General features: G+C 42.0%; 1 protein-coding gene across 1 annotated transcript in view; it reads right to left on the minus strand.

Annotated features, from left to right (window-relative positions):
* LOC121289648 overlaps positions 1 to 18,734 on the minus strand; it is a 498,843-nt gene that overhangs the window by 226,077 nt on the left and 254,032 nt on the right. The window contains exons 10-12 of the mRNA XM_041209274.1: positions 3,116 to 3,194; positions 1,171 to 1,289; positions 366 to 491 (exon numbers count right to left, since the gene is read on the minus strand). Of these exons, the coding sequence (XP_041065208.1) occupies positions 366 to 491; positions 1,171 to 1,289; positions 3,116 to 3,194 (324 nt within the window). The remainder of the gene's footprint in view (positions 1 to 365; positions 492 to 1,170; positions 1,290 to 3,115; positions 3,195 to 18,734) is intronic.

Raw genomic sequence — 18,734 nt, forward strand, 5'->3', positions numbered from 1 at the left:
TGCAGTATTTTGTTTTTGCCTATGCTAAGACATTTCCAATTGATTATTGACGGAGGAAAAGAGAGCCTTGTACTGCTGAGATATATATATCCGATCTAAATTATTTCAACAACGCTAAGGAGCATCAAACAGAACTGCTGCCAATTTTATTTTACATACCACAGATTTTGAGTTTTGAGTTCAGCTTCAGCGAACTTGGCTTTCAAGTGGAATCTGAAATTCAAAATAAGCCAAGTGCATATGTCTATCTGTTTTGTTTTGAATAGTGTATTTATTAATCTGCTTTGATAATTTGAGTCAACGTGTCTGAGCAAATGTATGTCATGTACATTAATTTGCACATCAATTGTTTCTAGTCACTCTACCTGATGCAGAGACTTCTCCTGTTCATTCAGCTGCTGTAGCAAGCTTTCTTTGTGTTGATTTATGAGGGCTAACTCTGTTACAATTTGTGCCATTGACTGCTTAAAGATCTGCTGTTTCCCTGTGAACTGAAAACAAATAGAGCTTAACATCCACATACAGAGTTCCAATAATGCTGTTTGAAATATTACAGATAATATTATCCTCTAACGTTTCTGCTCAATTTACAACTACAGATGGTCTCACAGATTAAGATTGAATGCAGACATTTCTAACTAGCTGTTACTTTTCATTAGATTAAAAAAAATGTACACTCATCATGCTGCACTCCCTTAAATTAACACATCTGTCCTAAATTTGCAGTACTTCAGTGATGACATGATTTAACTTTCCACCATGCAGAGTGCTATTTACAGATCGAATATAAATTTATTATTATAACAATATTTATATTGGCTCAATTAATCAGTATGTGTGGTATTTGAGTCCAGTTTTAAATTATTTTCTCAAATTAGTTATAGTGCTCTCAAACCCACAAATTCTGGTTTCAGAAACTTTTAACTATGCTCTAGAGATTATTGTTAACAAGGTACAGATTTGGATAGGGACAAAACTGCACATTAAAACATTGCTGATAGGAAATTAAATAAAACCAATTCCTCTTCCTATTGTATGGCACTTTCCAGGGTAAGAACTTGAACAAATTGGTGCTGTCAAATCAGTGGAGAGTGAGGCAACTCACACTTCTGCAGTATCTCCCTGCAGTGTCTCCCTCAAGGTTAAACACGAAAATATCAAACTGCTTACTTCTTTATTTATAGTTTGTATTTCAAGTTCCTCAGCGCAATAAGCAGGGTCATCTCTGTTATTCTGGAAATTCTTGGAAACCAGCCAAGTCTTGTGATTTTCCAAGTATAAATCAAAATCTGTGAAAAACACCAATTAAAAATGAATAGAAATAATCTGATTTCCACTAGTATGATGAACTATCCCAAGACAGATTGGAACAAAAGTAATGTATTTGGTATTATATAAAGAGATCACTTTTGGGAATGTATTCATGTCTATTTCTGCCATCAGTATATATTTGTAGTCCAACAAGGAAAGAAGCATTTCTTGATTTTGTCCTGGGGAATGATGAGAGGCAAATAACTGCTGAGACAGCAGGAGACAATGGGAAATTGTGCCTAGATCACAGATTCACTGTTAGAATGCACTAGGTCATAGAATTATAATGTGTGGCTTTAAGCCCATGCTCCATCACACTGTAAATTGCTAATCTTGGTTATAATTTGAGGAAGGCGCCAATCAAAAGATGAGAAACTTCATCAGGGAGTTACATTAATAATTAGGTTAACCTACTGGATGTGTATTGTCTACTGGCTAACAAACATTGAGATTAATATTTTGTTGCTTTCCTACTGTAATTCCAGCAGAACGGCACTAGATGATGCTGGGAAGGGGGAGCGGGGACAAGATTTCAAAAGCTGAGTGTTGATGCTGTTGAACCTTGCAGGGGACCCAAAATTACAATGGCGGCTGTTTATATAGTTAAGTGCGGCATACGGATTTCCACAAACATGCTTGTGGGCCCCAAAATTGAGTCCAGGCCAGGCAGTGGGCTGGGTCCCCGAGGAACTAAAAGAAATGCTATTTCTAAGTTCACCCAGATCTGCCTTGTTGCTCAGTGGAATGGGTGGTTGGTGTCAAGCTTCTTGAGTGTTGTTAGAGCTGCATTCATCCAGGCAAGTGGAGTGTATTCCTGACTTGTGCCTTGTTGATGGCGGATAGGCTTTTGACAGTAAGCTGGTGAGAACTTGCCACAGAATTTCCAGCACCTGTTGTTTCAGGAGGGGTGGTAGAGCATGTATCTGCAAAAGCCACTACCACCATACACCGCCACGTCTAGTCAAAATGGACAAGTGGGTACTGGAGATGCACCCAAACTGGATCTTCCAGTCATCTGGCTCATGTAAATGAGGTATCTTCCCATTCATCATGTAAACTCTGGTCATTGTTTGAGGGGAACCATTGGGTAACCATTGGATATGAGGTAGCTGTAGAATTGCAAATTCTGGACAACGTGGGCTGAGCTAATAGAACCATATTGGATACCATTGTTTACATCTTCAGAAGGAAAAGGTAATCTTAAATAGGTTAAGGATTTAGCTACAAGAGCAGGACAGAGGCTGGGAATTTGGCAACAAATAAGTCACCTCTTGACTTCCCAAAGCCTCTCAATTCTCTACAACTGAGGAGTGTGATTGAATATTCTCAACTTGCTTGTATGAGTGCAGCTCTAACAGCACTCAAGAGGTCAACACCATCCAAGTCAAAGCAGCCCACTTATTTAGCATCCTATCCACCGTTTTAAACATCCACTCTCTCCACAATTGGCATACAGTGGCAGCAGTGTGTACCATCTACAAGATGCACTGCAGCAAATTGCAAAGGCTCCTTATGGCCAACTTTAAGCTCTCTTCCAAGTCACACACTACATTGCCACTCATTCACTGTCACTGGGTCAAAATCCTGGAACTCCCTCTCTAGCAGCACTGCAGATGTGCCTACATCATGTAAACTTCAAGAAGGTGATTCACCATCAGCTTCTTAGGGGAAATTAGGGATGGAAAATAAATACTGGCTTCGCCAGGTATGCTCACATCCAAACGACAACTAAAAAGGATGGTGGTTATTTGTTTCAAAAGGCATTTTTATAATAAGAAAAAAATCAACACACAAGCTGACTGACCTTCGAAAATACTGTTCTGAACTTGGAAAAGCTGATGCTCAAGTTGTTTTGTAGCCTCAATACATGAAAGTAAATGAGTCTGTAAGGCAAAAACAGACAGAAAGGTTAACAAATAAGTTTGAAAACACCTTTGAATAAGACCACCTGGAGATCAACTACTGATACCTCGGCAATGTTTCTGGATATTGCAGTATTAATAATGGTGAAACTGTCAAGTGTTCACTTTCATTAAAACTTGCTTTTAACAGCATACTAAGTTCATAATTACTTTTGAACCACATCTCTGATCCTGAAAACTGCTTTATTTGAGGAATGTCAAATTTCTCCATTAAGATAAAGAGGTCCCACAAATTGGTAAAATATATAAAGGCGAAATATTGCGGATGCTGGAAATCTGAAATAATAACAAAATTGCTGGAAAAACTCAGCAGGTCTGAAAGCATCTGTGGAGAGAAAGACAGAGTTAACGTTTCGAGCGCGTAAGACTCCTCTGAAGAAGAGTCATTTGGACTTGAAATGTTAACTCTGTCTTTCTCTTCACAGATGCCTGCTGCAATGTTCCAGTGAAGCTCAACACAAACTGGAGGAACAGCACCTCATCTTTAGATTAGACACTTCATAGCCTTCCAGACTTAACATTGAGTTCAACAGCTTCAGACCATGAACTCTCTCCTCCCTCCCCACCCCTTTCTGATTTCCCCCCCCCCCTTTTTTCTTAATTTTTATTTATTTTATTTACTTTTCCCACTTATTTTCATTATTATTTTTATTTCCGTTTTTATTCATTGTTTTATCCCCAGATTTTAGCCCTTTCAATCTTTTTTCCCACAACCGTCCCCTCCCCCACCCCACCCCCACTGGGGTCACCTGTCACTTTCCAGAGTGCTTACCCTGGTCCAGCCATTATCACATTCTGCTTTCCACTCTTAATGTCACCATTAGCACCTCCTTTAGCCAGAACCACCACTATTAACAACCCTTTGACCTTTTGTTTGTGACATCTTTTGCAATCTCTCCTTTGCCTCCACCTATTGTTGGCCTTCTATCCAGCTTCACCTGTTTCACCCCCCTTAAGCAGTACATATTTCACCATATTTCTACTTCCCTTCAGCTGTGAAGAAGTCATACCAACCTGAAACATTAACTCTTTCTCTCCACAGATGTTGTTGGACCTGCTGAGTTTTACCAGCATTTTTTGTTTTTGTTTCAGATTTCCAGCATCCACAGTATTTTGCTTTTATTTTGGAATATTATTACTTCCAGTAGCTAATACCTAATGCAATGTCCTTTTAATGAACCCCTATAAATTTCCCCACTCTGTTAGTCATGAAATAAAGGCCCAAGTCTTCTGGTCAGCGACAGAGCGAGAGTGCCCACTGCAGACAGCAATTTAAACTGTCGATTTACTTTTTTACGTTGGAGCCTTAGGAAGTTCTGGTCCCAGCTCCAATTTGAATCCAATGGTATGAAGAGTCAGGAGGCCTAATGGTAAAGCATAACTGAAGCAAAGACATGCCTTTCTTTTTTGTCATGAACTGAAGACATCCCCTTGAGATCTGTTCATTGACTTGCAGAGTTTTAAATTGTCCCCGTCACACACAACACTGCACAACCTCTACCACTGACAATGTTCACCTCCCCCTCACCCCTCCTCCCTCCTGACAATGCTTATCCTCAACAACACCTTGACATTGCTCACCCCGCACCCCCCCAAGCCCAGCAATGCTCACCCCCCGCAATCTCCAACAGTGCTCACCTGGCCCAATCCCCCCTTCCAATGTTCACTATGTTGGGGGATTGCTGAGCTGTGTCAGGGGAGTTACCAAGCAGTGTTGGAGTTTCTATGGATGCTGGAGTGCTTTGACACACCAGCTGATTTTACTTAAAGCTGCATTCCTGAGCAGGTTTTACACCTACCAGGAAAAGCTCTTAAGTAAATCTGTGTAAAACAAGTAAGTATAGGACAAACAGCCCAATTCTGCATGGAAATGGCCATTTCATCCCACACTTGTAGGGAATCGTGCAGCAGTCTGGGCAGGATAAAGCTGGCAATCAGAAGTTTAACTGTCCGCATAAGCACTGCACACGTGTGTGCATCAGGGCCTCCTCAGAGCCCCAAGGTGCTCAGCAACTTAAGTCCAGTCATTCACCGCTCCCCATATCAGAAGATTCAGGCCAAAATGTATCAGGCTCTTTATTCGTCCTGCTGCTGCTGCTGCTCAGCACATCATGACTTGATTTTTTTTTTTGCTGCAATGCAGTTGTGTAAGTTTTTTCAATAGAATGGTTTCTAGTGGAATGCGCTTGGAGAGAAGGTTGAAATTGTGGAGGATATTCTTGTTTGTCCTCCGAGGCACAGATGACCATGTTCATCATCTAGGGTGTTTGGTAGGGTTCCAGTGGGTACATAAAAGTAGAAAATAACCCATTATAAAGGAGAAAAGCAGAGACTTACTTAAAAAAAACACTAGTGAGTAAGAAGACAACTGACCAATACCTTGACAGTCACAGACACCATAAATTTTATTATAAATATACATTTGGCTTGATTATTTTCTTCCTCCCTCAGGCTTAAACCTTCCTTGCCTACAAGGATGGTTGATTTATATTCACTTTGTGTAAAACTTATCAATAGAAAGGTTAAATGATGTGGAAGAGCAGATGCACTTGAGGGGTTTACAAGACATTAAAAGCACTTAAAATTTACCTTATATATTTCCTTGTTTCTAAATTTTGAGAGTAGGTTTGACCCTTACGTGGAGCATTTACAGCAGTGGTTGTTGAAAGTGAATTCCTAAACATTAAATTTCCCATGGAAATCATCACTCTAAGCTAAAGTCATAATAAATGTTGAATTTGACTTTTTAAAAAAAACTGGACTCATTCCCCATTAAAACAGAAAACACAACTATCCCATAACATAACCCTCATTAAATTTTCAAAGATGTTAAACACTACCCACAAATACCAGTATCATAGGTCCTTGCCTATCATCTTACAACAGCTTCACACTGCTGTTTCCATAGCAACCACACAACAAACCAATCACAACTTAAAACAGAGCATTAAGTAACCACAATTTTAAAAATACAAACATCTACAGCACAGCAATTAGGAAAAAAGATTTTGATGTAAACTTTAATCTATCATTCCCAGATTTCTCCCCAGTAAAAAAATGATGATTTAATAAAAAGGTTTGAAGCAAACATCTCAATATAGGAACTTCAAAAACCGTAATAGAAAGCAGAGATAATTACAAGAGATTTACCATAAATTGAAAATCGGCAAAGAACTGCAATAGCAACTGGTCAACAAACAGAACTAAAAAAACTTCAATGGAAACCAGATACAAAATGAAGCAATTGGAAACAGCATATGCAGCAGCAACTAGTTAACTTACCTTCCTGCCAAAGGTTTATTGTTATTATAGAACAATACCACTTTAAATAGGACATCACACTTCCATGTGAAACAAAAACAATATTCCATCAAATTTCAAACAGTACAAAGAAGAATTAATCTCCGGGTGCTTATAAGCAAATGGAAAGGGGTGGGGGGAAGGGGGCAGTCACCAGGGCTGTGAAGTTAGGGTGCACTCCTGCTCCTCCTGGTTGCACAAGAATGTTCTTAAAAATATTTGTTTATAAAAAATGGGCCTTCAGTTGGCAGTTGCTGAATAGGACTTCTGAACGGATCTACAAAGCACCTAACCTGCTCATTGCTGCAATTTCTGTTTGGAGGTCTAAACCAGTCATAATGCAGGTGAAGGACCTAACACCTGTTACAGGCGGCTGCCAGGGATGCCTGAAAAAATAACCTATACCAATTTTGCACTGGATGTTTTTCAGGCACCCAGGACATTGGCCCTCAAAATTAGTCCAGGTTGTGCATGATTTATGCCCTTTTAACAGGTGTGGAAAGATCCAATTTCTACCCCTTGTATACATTTATAAACATTAGTTATGTAGCAAGTATGCTACAGCATTCAATAGTTGTGGGAAATCTCTAATGTTCATTGGCAAATGAGCATTTTCTACCAAGGCTTCCTGTACTCGCAACAACTAGTATGGTTGCAATTGTGAGACATCTGTACTCTTATTGGAATGGTTAGGTTGACTAATAGACCAAAAATGCATGGTGAAACAATTTTTGTTGTTGGTAGGAATTTTGATTCTACTGGTGGCATTGCATCAAAGAGACTACATATTTATTTTGTATAAACATGCTGCGCAAATATAATTAACATATTGTAGCCGCATAGCATTACCAGGTAACACAAAACGTATATTAATATCCTATTTATATATTGTGTCTCTGTAGGGCTTCTCTGTCTGCCTCCATATGTAAAGTGCCATTTGCAGCACTTGCATTTGCAGTGATTTTTGGTGGCTCTTGGCAATGGTATACCATTTTATCCTGTATGTGGATAGAATTCTTTGGCTGCCTATACAGCCCAGCAATATAGTTCAGCATTGCTTTAATAAAGGGTATTCTTTTCAACTGATACGTATGAAGAAATATCAGTACACCACAGGATTATGCACAGCAAATTAGCTTACAAAATGAATATAAAATCTTACATGTATATAGTTATTTCAATGTCACAAATCTGTTTGGCAGTTTAAGTATGGTGAATTTTTCGGGATGGGCAATAAATGCTGGCCTAGCCGGTGACGCCCACATCCTATGATTTTTTTTAATAAATTCTGGCCTTAGAACCAGCCTATATCATGAAATGTTTCCTTGGATTGCAATATGTGAGTATAAGATTAATAATGCCTTCATCACAGAGAAATTTGCTCTCACAGAAACTTCATTTTTTTTTGTTAATTGTCATTGCTTTGCTTCCTTGCCAATCTCTACTGAGGCCCGAGGCCAGATTTCAAGAGGAATCTCTGTGAACCACACTAAAGTCAATAGCAAGCTGTAACAAACAACATGTTTCCACAGGTTATTACCGTCATATTTCATGCTAAGTCATTTTTAACATTTATACGGACTACATCTACACATTAAAAATAAACAATGAAAGCATAGTGATTGACCTTTTCAATAATGCATGAATGTTTGTAAAATTCATTTCAGAGGGTTTCCTTTCAACTGTTACTTACAAATAAATGCCAGAACAACACGGGACTACATGGTACAGCAGGTTAGTGTATAAATAATGAAGAATCTATAATGAGAAAATAAATTGGTGTTTGTGCCTCATTGACCAATGCTAATCACATGACTATGGTATTGGTGTTTTTGGCCAATCTTACCCCTAATGGTAATCACATTCTGTATATGTACCATTTTTAGTTACCTTGCTCACGATTAAGGACCTCACTGACCCAATTGTTCGACTTTTGATTGACAAAGCTCTGGACTAATTTTGCATAGCAAGGAAACTCAATTTGTTCGGTTGGAGCTGCACACACCAAAAAGATTAATAAGGGTCTGCAGTCCAAATGGACTTCTAAGGCTATTATCACTAAATTATATTAACTATCATTTAATATTACAATGATTTAATACTTCATTAATAACATTCATTGTTTTATTTGTTCATGCAGTGTGATATTTGAGTAACCTTGATATAAAGGTTTATATGCATTTAATAAGTAGCTCAATTGCAACAGAAACATGATTAGTGAAGATTGAACTGAGAGAATAGACAATTTCAAAGATCTCATAGTTGAGCAAAACATAAGAAATTCTAGCTTTACTGATTTATTTTTCTATTATTTGACGTACAACAATTCATATTTGACTGTACTGGAAAGATCTGAAAAACAGTCAAACCATTTCTCCTGTTCAGATCGGCATTACTAAATGCAGATTTATTAATCCATTGTTCATATCACAATTACAAGAGCGTTAACAGTTTAGTGCTTTGTTTCGTTCTACCAGGTTTCTCGGTAATTCTTCAATTGCTGTCCCCACCTGTTTCCCCTTCAAAACATTATGGCCTGGATTTTCACTGAGTTGGGTTGACTTGGCAGCCCTTTAAAAATAGCAGGCGGGTCCCGTTTCCAGGATTCCCTATTCCTGGGCTGTGCGATTTTTGGGTGTGCCTTTAAAGGATGTGGACTGCACCTTGTCAGAAGCCCGGCACTACTGACCTGGCTGGTTCCATTGCGGAGATAGGTATCTCATACTCCTCTGCAATTTTCATAGTCACAGAATCACAGAGCAGAAGAGGCCCTTCGGCCCATCGAGTCTGCATCAACAAGTGAGAAACACCTGACCTACCTGCCTAATCCCATTTACCAGCACTTGGCCCATAGCCTTGAATGCTATGACGTGCCAAGTACCTGGATAGGCAGGCACTTTTTAAAGGATGTGAGGCAACCTGCCTCCATCACCCTCCCAGGCAGTGCATTCCAGACCGTCACCACCCTCTGGGTAAAAATGTTTATCCTCACATCCCCCCTAAACCTCCTGCCCCTCACCTTGAACTTCTGCCCCCTTGTGACTGACCCTTCAACTAAGGGGAACAGCTGCTCTCTATCCACGCCCCTCATAATCTTGTACGCCTCGATCAGGTCTCTCCTCAGTCTTCTCTGCTCCAAAGAAAACGACCCAAGTCTATCCAACCTCTCTTCATAACTTAAATGTTTCATCCCAGGCAACATCCTGGTGAATCTCCTCTGCACTCCCTCCAGTGCAATCACATCCTTCCTATAAGGTGGCGACCAGAACTGCACACACTACTCCAGCTGTGGCCTATCCAAGGTTCTATACAACTCCAACATGACCTCCCTACTTTTGTAATCTATGCCTCGATTGATAAAGGTGTGTCCCATATGCCTTTTTCACCACCACACTAACATGCCCCTCTGCCTTCAGAGATCTATGGACACACGCCAAGGTCCCTTTGTTCCTCAGAACTTCCTAGTGCCATGTCATTCATTGAATACTTCCTTGTCAAATTACTCCTTCCAAAGTGTATCACCTCACACTTTTCAGGGTTAAATTCCATCTGACACTTATCTGCCCATTTGACCATCCCAACTATATTTTCCTGTAGCCCAAGACACTCGACCTCACTGTTAACCACCCAGCCAATCTTTGTGTCATCCACAAACTTACTAATCCTACCCCCTGACATAGTCATCTATGTTGTTTATATAAATGACAAATAATAGGGAACTGAGCACAGAACCCTGTGGTACGCCACTGGACAGTGGCTTCCTGTCACTAAAGTATCCTTCTGTCATCACCCTCTGCCTCCTACAACTAAGCCAATTTTGAATCCACCTTATCAAATTACCCTATATCCCATGTGCCTTTGCTTTCTTTATAAGTCTCCCATATGGGACCTTGTCAAAGGCTTTGCTGAAATCCATATAAACTACATCAACTGCACTACCCTCATCTACACACCTAGTCACCTCCTCAAAAAATTCAATCAAATTTGTTAGACATGACCACCCTCTGACAAACCCATGCTGACTATCCCTGATCAAACCTTGCCTCTCCAAGTGGAGATAGATACTCTCCTTCAGAAATTTCTCCAATAGTTTCCCTACCACTGACGTGAGACTCACTGGCCTGTAGTTCCCTGGCTTATCTCTACAACCCTTCTTAAATAGCGGAACCACATTACCTGTTCTCCAGTCCTCTGGCACCTCCCCCGTGACCAGAGAGGACTTAAAAATTTGGGTCAGAGCCCCTGCAATCTCCTCCCTTGCCTCCCTCAGCAGTCTGGGACACAAATCATCCGTATCCGGAGATTTGACCACTTTTAAGCCTGCCAACACCTGCAATACCTTGTCACTCCCTATATCAATTTGCTTAAGAACCTCGCAGTCTCTCTCCCCGAGTTCGATACCTTCATCCTCATTCTCTTGGGTGAAGACGGACTTGAAGTATTCATTCAACACTGTAGCGATGTCCTCTGGATCCACCCATAGATTGGTCCCTTATGGGCCCTACTCTTTCCCTGGTTATCCTCTTCCCATTGATATACTTATAGAATATATTTTTAAAGGATGTGTGGCAACCCGTCTCCACCACCCTCCCAGGCAACGCATTCCAGACCGTCACCACCTGGGTAAAAATGTTTTCCCTCACATCCCCCCTAAACCTCCTGCCCCTCACCTTAAACTTATGTCCCCTCGTGACTGACCCTTCAACTAAGGGGAACAGCTGTTCCTATCCACCCTGTCCATGCCCCTCATAATCTTGTACACCTCGATCAGATCACCCCTCAGTCTTCTCTGCTCCAACGAAAACAAGCCAAGTCTATCCAACCTCTCTTCATAATTTAAATGTTTCATCCCAGGAAACATCCTGGTGAATCTCCTCTGCGCCCCCTCCAGTGCAATCACATCCTTCTTATAATGTGACGACCAGAACTGCACATAGTACTCCAGCTGTGGCCTCTCCAAGGTTTATAAAACTCCAACATGACCTCCCTACTTTTGTAATCTATGCCTCAATTGATAAAAGGCAAGTGTCCCATATGCCTTTTTCACCACCCCACTAACATGCCCCTCTGCCTTCAGAGTCACACCAGGTTTTTAAAGAATCGTGGTTCACCCGCTCTTTAGTGGAGTGGTGAACCATCGTGTGCATGAGGGTACCTTTTAAGGTAAGTTCAAAACTCGTCCCAAGTTACACCCATCCACCCACTCCGCAAGGTCCCTCATGCCCCCTATGCTAGGTTCTGCCCTTCCATCCACTTCCATGTCCTGTTGTGCACTTTAATGCCAAGCCCTGGCACATCCATGCCCACTGACCCATGTTCACTTTCTAGAACTGATGAACACCACAAAGTAAAGTGTGATGTGTAAAAAAACGAGATTTGAAAAAATGAAATCCTTTGATCACTTTCCCCAGTGCTTGAAAAAAAAAGTCTGGGCAAGCTAATAAAATATCAATAATCCAAGCCCTTCGAAGTTTCAAAAACCACAAACATTTGAAACCACTTACCTATGTCAACAAATATTGTGATCTCTGCGGTCAATTTGAAAGAGACTGAGCTGTCAATTCTACAACGTTTGTCTGGGATGCAGATGTTCTGTTACTCTATTAAATGTCTGGACTCTCAGCCAAGCTATATTTTTACAAAGCATTTCTTTTTTTTACACACCCCACTTTACACTGTGGTGTTCATTGGTTCTAGAAAGTGTACAGTGGGTTAATGGGCATGGACTGAGCTAAAGCTTGGCATAAGGGGCATAAGTGGGTACGGATGGGACTTGGAGTGTTTGGAAGATGAATGGAGTGTGAGGGGTGAATGTTGGAGGGCCACAGTCCCTGTGGCTGCCTCTGCACCTCTTCCTAAGTCGATGACCCCGAATCCAGCTTGTACCTGGCCCCCAGCAATGTAAGTCCCACACCTGAGCGAACATTTTCTCCTGAAGTGGGCGGGCTGAGCCAGAAATTTTCCCGATTTCCCCCTACCTGCCTCATGGATGGAAACCATGGCCTACTAGATTCTAAATGAATAAGTTCCAGTTGAAGTTTCCCCAAGTTCAGAGAAAAGATTGCATGTGCTTGCTGATTCCAGCTGCGTTTGGGTCAAGGACAAACAAATGAATTTCACTGATCCTCAAAGCACAATTCAAATTCTGTACAGGTTGCACAGGAAATCAAAAAGACAATTCAAGTGAGAATTCTCCATTGTTAACACCTGATCTGTCTATATTTGGAAGTGGAACAATTCTGATGCTGTAATATCTGTTTGAAGCAACAAGGTATTTGCAAGCTTATAGAATAAGCCTCAGTTTAGACAGGAACCTCTGCCTTTCCTAGAAATTCCGATTCAGCTCATGGAGGCATTCAAATGATGTGTAATTAACAAAAAGATTTAGTGTCATGTAAATTTCCTCCAAGGAATCTGCAAAATTTCTCCCAAGAATTATTTTCTTCTTGTCCATAGATAACTCAAAACAAAAACTATTTCCTTGGTCATTTTTTAAAAAATTCATTAATGGGATGTGGATGTTGCTGGCTAGGCCAGCATTTATTACCCATTCCTAATTGCCCTTGAGAAGGTGGTAGTGAGCTGCCTTCTTGAACCACTACAGCCCCTGTGGTATAGGTATACCCACAGTGCTGTTAGGAAGGCAGTTCCAGGATTTTGACTCAGCCACAGTGAAGGAACAGTGATATATTTCCAAGTCAGGGCATGGACTGAGCTAAAGCTTGGCATAGGGGGCATGAAAATCCAGGGGGTGGGTGGGGGGCATAAGAGAGCATGGATGGGACTTGGGGAGTGTTTGGAAGATGAATGGAGTGACGGGTGAAGGCTGAGTGGCTTGGAAGGGAACTTCCAGGTAGTGGTGCTCCCATTTGGCTGCTGCCCTTGTCCTTGTACTTCTAGATGGTAGTGGTTGTGGGTTTGGAAGGTGCTGTTTAAGGAGACTTGGTGACTTCCTGCAGTGCATCTTGTAGATGGTATACACTGCTGCCACTGTGTGTTGGTGGTGGAGGGAGTGAATGTTTGTGGCAGTCCTGGGAGCAGCTAAGCTGCTTTGTCCTGGATGGTGTCAAGCTTCTTGAGTGTTGTTGGAGCTGCATTCATCCAGGCAAGTGGAGAGTATTCCATCATACTCCTGAGTTGTGCCTTGTAGATGGTGGACAGGCTTTTGAGAGTCAGGAGGTGAGTTACTCGCCACAGGATTTCTAGCCTCTGACCTGCTCTTGTAGCCACAGTGTTTATATGGCTAGTCCAGTTCAGTTTTTGGTCAATGGTAACTCCAGGATGTTGATAGTGGGGGATTCCGCAATGGTAATGCCATTGAATGTCAAGGGATGATGCTCTTGTAGCCACAGTGTTCATATGGCTAGTCCAGTTCAGTTTTTGGTCAATGGTAACTCCAGGATGTTGATAGTGGGGGATTCCGCAATGGTAACGCCATTGAATGTCAAGGGACGATGATTAGGTTCTGTATTGTTGGAGATGGTCATTGCCTGACACTTGTGTGGTGCTTATTTTTGCCACTTGTCAGCCCAAGCCTGGACATTGTGCAGGTCTTGTTGCATTTGGACATGGACGGCTTCAGTATCTGAGGAGTCATGAATAGTCCTGAACATTGTGCAATCATCAGACAATGTTCCCACTTCTAACCTTATGAAGGAAGGTCGTTGATGAAGCAGGTGAGGATGGTTGGGCCTTGGGAACTCCTGCAGAGATCTCCTGGAACTGAGATGATTGACCTCCAACAACCACAGCCATCTTCCTTTGTGCTAGGTGTGACTCCAAACAAGTGGAGAGTATTCCCCCCAATTGCCATTGACTCCAGTTTTGCTAGAGCTCCTTGATGCCACACTCAGTCAAATGCTGCCTTGATGTCAAGGGCAGTCACTCTCATCTCACCTCTGGAGTTCAGCTCTTTTATCCATGTTTGAAGCAAGGCTGTAATGAGGTCAGGAGCTGAGTGACCTTGTTGGAACCCAAACTGAGCGTCAGTGAGCAGGTTATTGCTAAGCAAGTGCCACTTGATAGCACTGTTGATGACCCCCTTCCATCAATTTACTGATGATGGAGAGTACACTGATGGGGTGTTAATTGGCTGCTTTGGATTTGTCCTGTTTTTTGTGTATAGGACATACCTGGGCAATTTTCCACATTGCCAGGTAGATACCAGTGTTCCCTTCCCTTACTTGAACTCTCTATCTCCATTTATGGTGATATACTGTCCACCAATATTCATTACAAGCCCACCAACTCCCACAGCTACCTCAACTACAGCTCCTCATATGCTTCTTCCAGTAAGGACTCTATCCCATTCTCTCAGTTCCTTTGCCTCTGTCAGATCTGTTTCGATGATTCCACTTTCCAAAACGGCGTGACTAACATGTCTTCCTTAACCGAAGTTTCCCCCCTCCCCCAACACTGGTTGACAGGGCCCTCAGCCGTGTCCAACCCATCTCCCACACCTCTGCCCTCACACCTTCCCCTCCCTCCTAGAACCATGATAAGGGGCCCCTTTGTCCTCACTTATCACCCCACCAGCCTCAACATTCAAAGGTTCATCCTCCACCATTTCCGCCAACTCCAGCATCATCAAACACATCTCCCCCTCACCCCCAGAATGTCAGCATTCTGTAGGGACCGTTCCCTCTGGGACACCTTAGTCCACTCCTCCATCACACCCAACACCTCCACCACCCCCCCCCCCACAGCACCTTCCCATGCAATCGTAGAAGATGCAACACCTGCCCTTTTACCTTCTGCCTCCTCATTGTCCAGGGGCCCAAACACTCCGTTCAAGTGAAGCAGCGCTTCACTTGCACCTCCTTCAATTTCATCTACTGCATCCGCTGCTCCCAATGTGATATCCTCTGCATCGGGGAGACCAAACGCAGGCTGGGTGATCGAACACCTCCAGTCTGTCCGCAAGCATGACCCAGACCTTCCGGTTGCTTGCTATTTCAATATACCATCCTGCTCTCATGCCCACATGTCCGTCCTTGGCCTGCTGCAATGTTCCAGTGAAGCCCAATGCAAACTGGAGGAACAGCACCTCATCTTCCAATTAGGCACTTTACAGCCTTCTGGACTTAACAGAGTTCAACAACTTCAGACCATGAACTCTCTCCTCCATCCTCATCCCCCCCCCCCCCCCCCCCCCCCTTTTTAATCCTTTTTTCTTCATTTATTTTTATTTTAATTTATTTGTGGTTTTATCCCCTTTTTTATATACCCCCTTCTATCCAATTTTTTATTTTTTTTTTCCCACCACTGCCCCCCCACCACACCCCATCCCCTACAGGGCCCTCTGTTACTTGTTCCATGTTGTTCTTTCACACATGCTACCCTTGTTCTGCTATTATCACATTCTGCTTTCTTACCTTTATGCTACTATCAGCACCTTTTTTAGCACTAACCACTACCATTAACACACCCCTTGTCCTTTAGTTCATAACATCCTTGTCAATACCTCCCATGTCCCCACCTATCGCTGGGCTTTCTATCCAGCTTCACCAGCCCCACCCCCTTAAACAGTATAAATTTAATCACATTTCTACTTCTCTTCAGCTCTCTAGAAGGGTCATACAGACTCGAAATGTTAACTCTGTTTCTCCCTCCACAGCTGCTGCTAGACCTGCTAAGTTTTTCCAGCATTTTCTGTTCTTGTTTCAGATGCCAGTGTTGTAGCTGTACAATAACAGCTTGGCTAGGGGCGTGGCAAGCTCTGGAGCACAAGTCTTCAGTACTATTGCTAGAATGTTGTCAGGGTCCATAGCCTTTGCACTATCCAATGCCTTCAGCTGTTTTTTTATATCACATGGAGTGAATCGAATTGACTGAAGACTGGCATTATTGATGCTATGGACCTCCAGAGGAGGCCAAGATGGATCATCCACTCAGCACTTCTAGCTGAAGATTGTTGTGAATGCTTCAGCCTTATCTTTTGCACTAATGTGCTTGGCTCCCCCATCATTGAGGATGGGGATATTTGTGGAGCCGCCTCCTCCAGTGAATTGTTTAATTGTCCACCACCATTCATGACTGAATGTGGTAGGACTGCAGAGTTTAGATCTAATCTGTTGGTTGTGGAATTGCTTAGCTCTGTCTATCACTTGCTGCTTATGCTGTTTGACATGCAAGTAGTCCTGCTTCACCAGGTTGACAACTCATTCTTAGGTGTGCCTGATGCTGCTCCTGGGATGCCCTCCTGCACTCTTCATTGAACCAGGGTTGATCCCTTGGCTTGATGATAATAGTAGATGGGGGATATGCTGGACCATGTGTTAAGATTGTGGTTGAGTACAATTCTGCTGCTGCTGATGGCCCACAGTGCCTCATGATTGCCCAGTCTCAAGTTGCTAAATCTACTCGAAAGAAACAGAAAATGTTGGAAAAACTCAGCTGGCCTTATCTGTGGAGAGAGAAACAGAGTTAATGTTTCGAGTCCGTATGACCCTTCGAAGCTAAAGAGAAGCTCCTCTTCTCTTCTCTTTTTAGCTCACTTCTCTTTAGCTCTGAAGAAGGGTCATACAGACTTGAAATGTTAACTCTGTTCCTCTCTCCACAGATGCTGTCAGACCTGCTGAGTTTTTCCAGTATTTTCTATTTTTAATTCAGATTTCCAACATCGGCAGTATTTTGCTTTTATCTGTTCTAAATCTATCCCATTTAACTTGGTGATAGTACCACACAACACAATGGAATGTATCCTAAGTGTGAAGATGGGACCTTGTCTCTACAAGGACTATGTGATGGTCACTCCTACCGATACTGTCATGGACAGATGCATCTGCTGCAGGCAGGAGAGGATGAGGTCAAGTATGTTTTTCCCTCTTGTTGGTTCTCTCACCACCTGCTGTAGACCCAGTCTAACAGCCATGGAAGAATTTATGGAATTTAATGTTAATTTAATGTTATGGAAGAATTTAAAAACAGTACCCCTTTAGGAATGAGGTCTCATGTAGAAGACAGTAAAGTTTCTAAGATAAAAGAAGCTGCTCGTTAAAACTATCCCACAGCCATATAGGTGGTAGTAAACATTTGTTTGGAAACCCAGACAGAAGCTGGAGAGATAAGAGAAGTGATAATGAACAGGTGTAGCAGGACGGCACTCATGTCACTGAAAGCTGTGTGCCATGATAAAGCTATGCAGGTGTGACAGTGGTTGCTGCCTCTGTGAGCATCAAACTCTCAGCGACTACAGTTCTTCTATATCACCTGAAACTCTATTTCACTGCATGGATATGGAGCCATTTTATCTGTTTGTATCACACATTGACAATAAGTATGGTGATAGTCATTGTACATGAAGCAAGTGCAACATCAAAATATATTGATCATGGACACCCTTGGCACTACAAAACTTGGTAAAATTAATTTGCTTACTTGCAGTTTCAGATTCTTTGCACAGAAAAGAAAGTGTCAGTTGTCCAAAACCAAAACATAATGTAAGTAGTACTCAGCAAAAATAAAAATGGGTTGCAAAAACAGCTTCATGATTATCAATATGTTCAGTAGTGCTTAATTATACAGCTCACTAAAAGAATGAGATTTCAAATGCCTTTCTCCCTCATACAGTGTTTGGTCTGCTGCTATTTCTTGCTGAACAACAGGGTGTTGCAAATAATAGACTTCCTTAATGAACAGCACAGGGCAAAGCAACAGATTCCCGAGTTGTGACAAATGGATCCCTGGAAGATCACTGCAGCATATCAATTGAGGTGAGGTGGTGGCCTTGGCTATTACTGGGTGGCTAATGATTCCTAAAGGTCTACAAAGGTCATATGTACAACTAAGTCATGGTTTCTGTGGGCGTATTTATGGATGGTGCTGCTTTATCATTTTCATGCATTGATTATTAACAATCACTTACTAGTGCAGAACTTGAATATTGCTGAAAAGAGGGACATGTTGCTGAAGCCTTTCATTTTTTTTTGTCTTCCACTCGTTGGAACAAACACAAGAAGACCAAATTTCAAATGATCATAACAATTTATACTATAAGAGAAAAGGGAGCTTATTGATTGGCAAGCCGGCGTTTTACCCCCCTATTTTCTCCATGGCGATTCTGTGTCGACTTGCCATACAATTAACACATGTTCCAGCTACAGTATAAATTGTTGTGATTGTTTGAAATTTGGCAGTATTGATTATTGTCCTAGTGAAAGAGAGAGAAAGATTCCACATTTATACCGTACCTCATTGCAT

This window comes from Carcharodon carcharias, chromosome 17 (assembly GCF_017639515.1).
Source record: "Carcharodon carcharias isolate sCarCar2 chromosome 17, sCarCar2.pri, whole genome shotgun sequence".
Classification (NCBI taxonomy): Eukaryota; Metazoa; Chordata; class Chondrichthyes; order Lamniformes; family Lamnidae; genus Carcharodon; species Carcharodon carcharias.